The 11861-nt window shown below is 42.9% G+C and overlaps 1 protein-coding gene across 6 annotated transcripts in view; it reads right to left on the reverse strand.

Moving 5' to 3' along the window:
* Positions 1 to 9921, reverse strand: part of TNRC6A (trinucleotide repeat containing adaptor 6A) — a 62404-nt gene extending 52483 nt beyond the window's left edge. For 4 of the 6 annotated variants that reach the window (XM_088448213.1, XM_088448211.1, XM_088448212.1 and 1 more), the window contains exons 1-2: positions 9797 to 9921; positions 9352 to 9408 (exon numbers count right to left, since the gene is read on the reverse strand). In XM_088448213.1, coding sequence (XP_088304339.1) covers positions 9352 to 9408; positions 9797 to 9801 — 62 coding nt within the window. In that variant the 5' untranslated portion in view covers positions 9802 to 9921. Of the gene's footprint in view, positions 1 to 9347; positions 9409 to 9796 lie in introns of all 6 variants that reach the window. The other 2 variants (XM_088448210.1, XM_088448209.1) reach the window with 2 other exon arrangements.
* Between the last annotated feature and the right edge of the window lie 1940 nt (positions 9922 to 11861).

Below are 11861 nucleotides of genomic sequence, written 5' to 3' on the forward strand. Positions count from 1 at the left end.
AACGTGTGTTTTGGAAATCGGCATGTGTTAACACAAGCGTGAAAGAGGATTCCACGCTGCATGGTGCCCAAAGCCAGTATAATGGAGACATTAGTTGACAGAGAGCTTCTTTCACTGTAACTCACCATAATTGTCCAAAGCATGTCCTCAAGAGCAAACAAATGGTCTTTAACTGCTCTAGATATGAAGTGGACCAGACATGCACTTCACCACGTCTGTCATACAGCTGCTTTGGCATGCTTTCTTCCCTGCTCTACTCAGTTCATTCAATTTTCAAGCAGCTAAGCTTCTTCCAAATGTCCATGGGTCAACTATTAGCCACCCATTGTAAGATCACTTGCATAAATGAGCAGTCAGTGGGCTCCAGTACAATGTAGTATACACTAAAATGGTCAACAGTATCGGGGGAGGGTTGCTAATGCTCAGTGAGAGGAGGAAATCAACAGGAGATAAAAAGAAGCCTGAACCAATACACAATCTGTATGGTTCCACCAAGCCTACTGTGCAATATAAACAATAAAACATTACCACATGTTAGTATACTTTCCATGACAACAAACAAAGCTAAGCATGAGCAGGTCCTATCACTAGGAATTATCTATCTGGGCCACGGGTGGGGACATCAGGTTTGGTATTAATCCAACAGAAGCACGAAAAATGAGACATCAAGCAAATGTAATAACGTAGAGATAGCAGACTATTATATGCTGCATATGCCATAAGAAGGCTTATTAAAAGGGAGAAGATGTGTCAAATTAACAAAGGTCTTCTGATTTTAAAGAGTTTTTTTCCACTTAACTAGTACGGTCCCAAAACCCCCTATAAAACCAATAGTAATGTGCCAGGGTCTCCCAGATTTCAGGTGTTAAGTAGGGTCTCGACACTCGCATACAGCCAGGAACTCAGCAGCTATACAAGTAGTGTTGCCATACTTGCATCCATATTGTGCCAAGCTGAAGATATCTGCAATGATGTGGCCAAGTTATAGACTGTTGGCTATATACATTAAACATGGCTGAACACAAAGCATAAATAAGAATACTAAAGGTGCATACACATGGTCAAATTTGTCAGATGAATGATTGAACGATTTGACCAACGAACGATTTTTTACTGCAAAATGAATGGAATCGTCCAAATCTGACTGCAACCACATCAGATGTCAGATATCGTTATCTGACAAGCGGGAACGCGCATCGTTCATCTGACAAACGTGTCAGATTTTCCTTCAGATAAGAACGATTTTTAAAATCGTTATCGTTCAGATCTGAAGAAAAATCTGACCGTGTGTATATGCACCATTAAACTATTCATCTGTAAGATGTGTTATTAGTCAGTGTTTTAGATACCAGTATTAAGTTGCCATCTCAGATACACAATCGCAGGGCTAATGAACTTCCCGCGTACTGGCGGAAGCATGCTGACTGTGCTCCGGAGAAACGTCCTAAGACATCAAGCTGCCAGCTTTCAGCACATTGGCTCTCAATGATCACATGAGAATTGGCTCTACCCAAACCAACAGCTAATATCAAGGACCATTAAACCCCATTTCTGCAAAGCTCGGCTGTCTAGCTGTCAGTCATTGTCTGCACTTCCCTCCTAACATGTCAGCCTGCCGCAGAAGAGTGAGGTGTGTGTGGTAGATACATTATTAACAGTTACTTATATAGAGTCAGAATATGCCATTGATTTACAATTGGGAATAAACAGTAATAAAACAAGCTTGGGTAATAACAGACAGGTAGAGGTACAGAGGGTCCTGCTTGCAAGCTTACACTCTATATAGTACACAAACTTCAGTTACTTCATGCATATTACTCCACTAAAGTAATTCACAGCAATTGCCATCAAACAATGACTTTACTTACTCTTTAAATAACTCCTAAGGCATTGATAACAGAGGGAGCACAGATTTACAGCTAGGAGTCTGTTAAACTGTACATCGCAATTCGGGTTTTATTCAAGCTCCGCTGTTATTGGTGGATTTTGCAAGTCTGCGATTTAAACAACATCTCCACTCGCCTCAGACAAGCAATCAAACACAAAGATGAAAAACACTGATAAGATTGAATCACTTATTTAATAACTATACAGCATCAATCAAAGATCAGGTTTTTCTTTACAACTCTGGTTGTGTCATTAGACACAAGGTTATTTTTTACCCAGATACCGAAGTGTTTTCTCTCTGCAGGGACAGGGAAAATATATATCAATGCCCTCGAGTATTATCTTTTGTGATAAGACCAAGCTAATAGCCTCAAGGAATCAATGGTGGCAAATATTGCCGTAAATTACAACATGTGAATTTCGTAGAATTCATAAATCCGGCAAAAACGTCAAATGCCATTACCTGTATATGAGGTTCTCTCAAAGGTTGGCCTGGATGCCAGACTATTTATGTTGCATCTGTCAAATCTGAAAGACCAACTATGTTAAAGCAGAAGAAATTGCTTCCAACAGGAGCAGTTTCCGGCAGTTGCATAGTTTTATGAATAGGTAACATGTATTCCTAAAGGTCACCACAAACATTCACACAAAGCATCTGTCAATGTCGTACTTTTATTTTTTACCGAGATGTATGGTCCAGAAAATGAAACTTGTCTGCATTAGGTTTATTTAAAGATCGTGTAAACCACCTATTAGACAGTCATTGCAGAGCTAAAATTATGATAAACAGTAGTGTTTCTTGTAATATTAGCGTTTCATTCAGCTGGGCGCTTTATCAGAACGCTTCTCATGTGGCTTCCCAAGTTTACATTACAACATGCGCTATAGTCCCAATATTTATATTTGATCCCAGATAAAGATGATATGGATCTGGGTACCTTTAATATTTCAGAACGCTTCAGATGAATCACAATTCAACAGGAATTAGCATCCTAAAATAATTCTATGCAGAAGCTCAACTAAACGGGATACATTCAGTATCCCGACACAGGGGATGCTGGCGCTTAGAATACCGGCGCCGGAATCCCGACACCTGTAAGAATCCCGGCATCGGAATCCCGAAGGTAAGTAGCGGGGTTGGGCAATAAGGAGCCCTCCAGCTACACATCCCATCATGCCTTGCAACAGTTTTAGCATGACCGAATAGCAAAAATGTTGCAGGGCATGCTGGGATGTGTAGTTCTATAACAGCTGGTGGTGCACTAGGGAGAGGGTTAGGTTTAGGGTGCGGGGAGGGGGGGGGTAGCTTTAGTCACTAGGGGGGAGGTTAGGTTTAGGCACCACGAGGGAGGGGGGTAGGATATTGTCTGTATCCTAACCCTGTTGGGTTGCTGGAGTCGGGATACCGAGCGCCAGCATCCCGTACCCATCCCTAACGTCATCTGCACTACCAGGACCAACCATTCACTTAAAGCAGCCACAACTGATTGATAGACAGGGGAGGGGCTCCTCTACATCACAGCCACCCACTCCCCCCTAAAATAGAAAGGGATGTAGCTCAAAATACCATATATTCATCTTATGAGCCGATTGATCAACAACATGTGTGTCTTATGGTGCATACACACGGTCAGATTGTTGTCAGATCTGAACGATAATGATTTTAAAAATCGTTCATATCTGAAAGAAAATCTGACATGTGAGCCTGCTACGATGAACGATGCGCGTTCCCACATGTCAGATAACGATAGCTGATATTTGATGTGTTTGCAGTTAGATTTGGACGATTTCAATCATTTTAACACCGTCAGAAATCGTTCATGGAATAGTTGGCCAAATCGCTCATCGTTTATTATTATAACCAGTTATTTATATAGCGCACACATAATCCGCAGCGCTTTACAGAGAATATTTGGCCACTCACATCAGGCACTGCCCCAGTGGAGCTTACACTCTATATTCCCTGTCACACGCTCTCACACATACACACTAGGGTTAATTTTTGTTGGGAGCCAATTAACCTACCTGTATATTTTTGGAGTGTGGGAGGAAACTGGAGTACCCGGAGGAAGTCCACGCAAGCACAGGGAGAATATGCAAACTCCACACAGATAGGGCCTTGGTGGGAATCGAACCCACGCCCTCAGTGCTGTGAGGCAGTAAGGCTAACCATTACACAGTCTGTGCTGCCCTATTGATCTAGCAAGTCTGACCGTGTGTATGCACCATTAGCTGTCATTCCCAGAGTTATAGCATGTGTTTTTTAGAACTCACTTTAGGCTTCCTTATGTGTGTATACACAAAGCAAAAAAATAAAATAAATAAAAATATGGAAGTGGCCAGCCAAAAAACTGTCAATGGGTTTGGAAACAATTGTGTCTTCATGTCAACCTCATTTACATGCACTAAAAATGCATATAAAAAGTAACACCAGTGGGCATGAGTACTAGTGCTGCAGTAGGAAGGTCAGTGTACATACTGTACGTGATATTACTCTTTCGGGTTAGTTAATGCTTTACAGACCAGTCTGCACTGTGAGACCTATACACACTCCACTACCGCACCTGCACAGGCAATTTCTGGAAACATTCTCAAGGCAACACTGGTACGCTGGAGATAAGGGCACACATGAATAAACACAACAAAATACCAACTGTGATAAGACTAAAATACACCAATATAATCTAAAACAAGGTCACAAGTACTGGATACAGGGTACAGAAGATGTTCCTCCTCCAATAATGTGTATAACAAGTCAAACTCCTTCTCTAATCATTTCTTAAACAAATATAAAAGTGTTCACTCTAGCTCCGGTGGCAGGCAGGGTTCCGGGAGCTAGAGGGGGCACTTCGGTGCGCACGCCAAAGGTGCGCCCGCGCCTGAAAAGGAGGCTTGGCCATTGAAAAGGGGGCATGTCTATAACACGTGTCCATTTTCGTCACTCTTGGGGGCGTGCTCGGCACTTAGACACGCCGGGCAGCCCCCAAGCACTGCCCACAGGGAGAATAGATGCCGGGCGCATGCACCTGGCGTCTATTCTCCGGCGGTGACTGGGTCCCTGCACATTTCCCCACCCGCGGGACACTGCGACCCGTGGGTGAAGACGTCACCCACAGGCTGTGAGGGCAGGGCGCCGTGCCCTGCTAAAACAGCCTAGCGGGAACACTATATAAGAGATAAGACAACTGGCTTTGATATAATAGCAACATTCACACTGGAAAAACCACATGCCTGATGTCAGACACTATGGGGGCGACTCAATTCAGCACGATGTTGAACAGCCCCGGGAGGGAGCTCCCAAAGCTATTCAATTCAGCGTGCTGTTTACTTTGTCGGGAAGTCAAGACTGTGAATGCCGGTTCTTGCAACTTACGGGCCCTATCCATTACGGGACCTGAAAAACTGAACATCTAGCATTCAGTTCTTCATGTTGCCAGGTGCAGTGCCCGCACTGAACGGCATTCAGTGCAGGAGACCGACCTCCATATCTGCAAACATGTGGAACCTGACTAGCGTCGTCAGGGTGAGCAGCATGTTCTGCAGATAGTCGGCAAGGACCCAGTGTGCACGCGCATCGCTGGTCCTTGCTGGCTATCCATTAGTCGACTTTCTGAACGATGCTTTCAAAACCTCCTGGTTTTGGTCGGATCGTTTAAAAAGTCGTTTAATGGATAGGCCCCTTTAACCTCGGAGTTTAGACACGAGAAATGGCATCCTCCGATTAAAACAGCCTCACGGTCGGCACTTTAGTCAGATTTCTCCTCGCACCCTCAGGAGAAATCCTTAAGGTCGGACCAAACAGCGCGCTGAATGGAATAGCTTCTGGAGCTCCCCTCCCGGGGCCATTCAGCATTGCGCTGAATTGAATCGCCCCTATGTATATTTGTTACAGAAATATGCAGATTGGTAATCTCAGTCCTACACTGGATCAGAGACAATACACTCAAATAAGAACATATATGCGGCGCCAAGGGTGAAGATCTATAAGTGGCCAGTTAAATAAAGACACAGTTAGTTCGTAAAACAAAATTATGGCCACATTTGTTAATCATCAATTCCTTCCCTTCTTATCACAGTATTGTGAGGACATTAAAGAATGCAATTTCTACCCCTAATTATTACCTGAATGAATTCAATGGGATCATTAGCAAATCATGTTAGGAAACAGTCATAACAAATCAGAAAAGTGTTGGCGTGCGAAACTTTAAAAAGAAAAAAAAGAAAATATCACCCCGCCTTTTTGCCTACAAATGACTTATGACCCTGTATAAACCCTTCTACTAATTCAACAGAGGTCAACAAAAGTAACACACACACACACACACACACATATATATCTGAAGTTATATAGTATTAAAAGTTACAGGAGGGCACATACGAAACCAGTAACATCATTTGAAAGTGAAAATAGTCCACAAGTAACTGGGTTTCAGCAATTATGTTTAATATGCATTTCCAAGCCTTCATCTGCTTGGTCGTGTCCAATGTAAGCCAGAAAAACATCTTAAGAATTTTTTCAACTGAACTCAGACAAAACAAGCAAATTTCTGAATACTGCAGGCATTGTCCTCACTAATTCTACATGTGTCTGGGTCAGACCGCAACGCCAAAGCAGTATTATAGGAGCGGAGTATTTGCGTAGCATTCAATTTAGAATAATGTGCAAATACTATTGCTTCAATGAGCCAATGGCAACGCAGTATACACAAAAGTGATTTTATAACTCCAGTATGACACTAGTAACTGCCATCTTTGACTATATAATACAGGGTCAGGCAAACCTGTGGCACTGCAGCTGCTGTGAAACTACACATCCCAGCATGCCTTGTCACAATTGTCAGTTTTAGCAGCAAATCTATGGCAGAGCATGCTGGGATATGTAGTTCTACAGGTCGCCTACCCCTGATATAATACATGTAATGAGTGGAGTTCTGACATGCAGGGTGCGCACCCATCCATTAAGTAGGAAACGTGTGCACTCACTATATAAAATACGCCTCCGCCCTTTCACGCCATCCATTCAAGTTTGGACAAGGATTACTCTGGAAGTATTGGCAGTGACAATTAAAAACATGTTTTCTGCTAAAGTTAAACTCTGTTTCACGGAAACAGTGTTAACATACCGTATGCTATAAAAAAAAATGAATGGCACACTTTCACTGATCACTTATAAGTCACCTATAAACATCCTATTAGCAGCATAAATATGCAAGGATAACCATTTTATTCTCCTATCTACATTAAACTCAAGCCTACAATGGAGGGGAGGGAACAATGGCTTGAATTCTGCTACATAAAAATTGCAGATAATTGCATATTTCTGCCTTGACCACAGATCATCTTAATACACATGTGATTATGTGATGCATTTTCACATTGGATCAACTTTCACTTTCCAGTGCCCTAATTGATGTTTAATATTTTATTACGGATGCCTGGGGTTGCTCAGGAATCAGCCAGCCTAGCTCTGGGGGTGGGGAGCTTGACCTAATGTGTACAGGTACGCCCCTCTCATTTCCATATCTTTACAATGTAACACAGATAGGGCAGGATAGAGGGCCACCGAGGAGTTTATCAATATGCAAATACATTTCAGCAGCATCACAGAATACATCGCATTATAACTGTACAGATGAGCATTCCTATGAATACAAAGACACTAAAGTGTAAAAAAAAAAGGCTTCCCATGAAAATCTATTAAAATGTGTATACAGCGTCAATAAACAGAGGTAATTTAATCAATAAAGTGATAACACGAAAGCCATTTTATATAAAGCTAATTTAAACACCCCCTACACACATAAACAAGCGATACATTTGAGGATGTCATTTATCTATTGTGTAAATGCAAAACAACAGCACTTACAAGCACTGTCCACCCTGTAGTTACATAGCTTAAAGTACATCAGGCACCTACATTGTCCTACATGTAGGTCATGAAGTCAATGTCATTAGCAGCTTTTTAGACACAGCAACTTGCAGAACACATTTGTGGCCCTTTCCATCTCCTCTAAATGGGTTAATCTGTCTACAGGGGCCAGATCTTGTTCACATAGTTACAGAGTAGTAATGAAACATCAAGCTCATGGTCCAAAAACTGATACAAAGTAACATTTCACAATGTGAAGCTCTGCATAAGGGAAACACAAATTGTTTCCCCTCCTACAGAGAGAAGAAATCTGCAGCAGTCCTTTATAAACAGAATAAGATTATATAAACTGTCAATTCTTCTACATTTATGTTGCTCAATTATCTCTTTGAAATCAAATGCTGTTAAATAACCTTGCAAAAAAAAAAAAGAAAGAAAAAGAAATAAATACCTTTTAACAACACCAGGATTTGTTTCTATTAATATGTGCACAAAAATTATCGCAAAATCATAACAAAAAATATAACAAATCTCCAGTCAAATCACTGATGAGACACTATAGTATATACCCTATGGGCACGATTCTATTCTATGCGATGTGAATAGCACCAGGAATCAGCTCCTAAAGCTATTCAATTCTTCGCAAAGTTAGGTCGGGAAAGGCTCGTTCTCACGCCTTAAACAGGGTGTTTAGGAGCGAGAACGGGCATTCTCAGACTAAACTTCCCAGCGCAATGCTGTTTTCTGCTTTTAGCGCCGGGAAAACAGCATTGCGCTGGGAAGTTTAGTCGGAGAATGCCCGTTCTCGCTCTTAAACACCCTGTTTAAGGCGTGAGACTTTTGTCAGATTTCTGCTCGCATCCCCGAAGGGGTGCAAGAACAAATCCCTAGTCAGACTTAGCAGTGCGGTGTATTGAATAACTCCGGGGGATCACTCCTGGCGCTATTCACATCGTGTAGAATAGAATCGAGCCCAAAGACCTGTATTTGCAAGTAGCATCTGTCTGACTTCTAATGTACAGCAATATGTATATAGGGTACTTTGTAAACAATGAACAGTTAAAAGTATGTATAACACAAACACATTATTTATAGATACACACAGTGCATACCAAACACCTAAAAATGGCTGATTCTTCCCCGAGGCATGGAGGTCACACCTATCCTGCAACCTCCAGTTTTAAGGTGCCCACACGCTGCACGACGCACAAAACATTCAATGTAGTCAACGATTTCCCTTGAACTCCCCGGGCAACTCCCGAACAGACGATATCTTGTTAAACTGTGCAATGTGACTATATACCTATCGTGCAGCCTTAATGATTTCCAGTGCGTCGTTAAGGAGATTGCCAGATCTTACCTGCAGTAGGTTAGATCTGAAGATATGACAAATGACCCGCGGGGCCGCGCATCCGATCGTTATCGTTCCCGGAAGCTGCACGATTTGCATGTTTTTAAATGTGACGTTCCGATGCGTCGTCTCCGTGCAAATCGTGCTTAAAATCGTCCAGTGAGTGGGCACCTTATGAGTAATCTTAGCCAGCTATTATTTAATATCATGTCTCAATAAATTCCAAAAATCAAAACTTACCTACTCAGATCTCCAACAGTGTCTTTGGTAGCTGCAGCTTCCAGTTCTCTGTAACTGAAACCTATATTAGTCCAATGGTAACAACCAGCAAGAGCAATAAAGCCCCCAGGATAACAGAACCCCTAAGGTGCACTGTGCAATACATGAACACTGTACTGGGGAACAAGGGCTACAGCTGCAACCCAGAGACCAGATAAATGAGGGAAGGGGGGGGGCTGCCTCCTATTAACCCTTTGCACCCCGCACCCCTTTAAACCAAAAAATGTGCACACTAGGAACACCAATACATCCGCATGCATGGCATGCTGGGATTTGTAGTGCACCCAGGTGTTGGGAAGCCAGGCCGCCGGGTGTTGCACGCAATGCATCTTGCAGCAGGCACCGTCGCATACACTGTGCAATACGCAGGGTGCAGGAGGGATAATGGCGCATACACCGCCGGGACTCACCTCATGTATATAAAGTGCACTGCAGTGACATTAGGGGTGCGGCCGGCGGGAGCAGCGGCCGGCGGGCGCCCCTCAGTCCGCTAGAAGCTTTCCTGGAAACACAGTCAACACATCCACCGGCGCCATTTCCTCCACCAAAAAATCTCATTCCGGAAGAGGAGGCCGCGCTGTGCCGGCACTTCCGGTCTGCGGTCTCCTTACCCCTTTCCAAAATGGCCGCCCTAGCGACCGCCGCTTAGCAACCAAGTCTGTCCGTAGTACTAGACTCTCGCCAGTGAATGATAATAATAACTGTGCTAGTGTGCTGCTGGGGCTTCCAGCTGCTGGCTGGGTCACTGGTGGCTGTTATGGAAGCTGAGAGATGAGCAGCTGGAGGAGAAAGTGGAAGTATATGAGGATTACATCCCTGATCCCACATAAATATTCACTTTCTACCTCAGCTTCATCTTCATTATTACACTCCTTTATTTTCTGAGTCCAATAAAAGGCAGTACAGATGTATAAGTACCAATAATTCAATGGAATTATTAAATTCTATTTTAATTTTTTAATTAACCAAAATATTAGTTTGAAAAACATTCTGCACTATAGTTCACTGTAAATTATACATTTATTTATTATTTTTATTTATTACGAGTTATTTATATAGCGCACACATATTCCGCAGCGCTTTACAGAGAATATTTGGCCACTCACATCAGTCTCTGCCCCAGTGGAGCTTACAATCTTTCATGCACACACACATACACAATACATCATTAATAATGTCAAGTTTATTAACTGTTTTAATGCTCCTCCTCAGGGCTTCCATACTTTGTGCTGCTGAAGGACACATTAACAACGAATACAGCACAAATGCGCCGCAAACATTTGTAGGATTGCGCCTCAACATCAGGATGTATACAAGGGGTATTTTTAGTTTGACGACACTGGGATCCCAATCCCTTATTTTTTGTTTATTATTACAACTCTCCATGAAGATTTACTGGGTCATGTCACCACTTGGGGGTCAATCCTATTAGCCGCGATGACCTCGCCGGTGCGAGTCATCATGACAATGGCCGCACTTTACGGCAGCCCGGATTTGCTTAATTTTGCTCGTAGATCCATAGCGCTCCGAGCAAAATTCGGGCTCAGAGTGGCTGCGAAAGGTGCTAGGTGCCGGTCCGTTGCCCGGCGTTTTAACGCCATTGCAACAGGAAACTCACCCTTCGCACATAATAGGATTGACCCCTTGGACTTTATTAAACAAGATGGTTCTGTTGTGTTTGAAATTTGCAGAAACCTTTCTGTCTTTATTAAGTTATGATCCTGCCTTGTGGAGCAAGAATGAGGTGATGGGGGACAATAGGAATCAAAAAGTGTTTGACGACAAAAATTTGGAGAATGTGTGCCTCACATATCCGGATCATCTATTGGGCAACCTAGGCTGCAACCTAGGGGTAGTGGGCACTAAGAGGCCTAGATTTTACAGTAACCTGTATTTTGATGCTTTTTCTTTACAAACAAAGATGGAAAGGGGCCCACACCAGAATGTTCACTAGGGCCCCATGGGGGTCTTAACCTGCTTAAAGCAGAGTTTATTTCCAGATTATCTGTCTGATTTATATGCCAACAATAGCGATGGGGATCTCTGAAGGAGCCGTTACCACCTCTTCCTGACCCTAACTGGGATAAGTCAGAGGTGGGAGGAAGGGTTATAATTCAGTAGTCTACTGCAGAAACCAAGACAGTTGGCATCAATGTAACATGGGAAATCACCATTATATTATTAATTTACTGCATACTAAATATGACCTTTTACAGGCTGAAGATATGGGATTTTCTTTATTCTTCTAAAGCAGTGTTTCCCAATGTCGGCCCTCAAGGAATGCAAACAGTCCAGATTTTAATGATAGCCATACTTGAGCACAGGTGACTAATGCTGGCCATACACCTGCGCTGCCAGCATCAGATAAGATTCACCTCACAACTCCCCGGAGCTCCCTGGCAGTCCCAGTGGCATATTTGCTGTTTTTCTTTGCACACGATCTGTCGTACTATCAATCGTGTGCCTCATGCGCTC

The sequence above is a fragment of the Taudactylus pleione genome, unplaced genomic scaffold, assembly GCF_031769625.1.
Source record: "Taudactylus pleione unplaced genomic scaffold, aTauple2 ptg000451l, whole genome shotgun sequence".
NCBI classification, from domain to species: domain Eukaryota; kingdom Metazoa; phylum Chordata; class Amphibia; order Anura; family Myobatrachidae; genus Taudactylus; species Taudactylus pleione.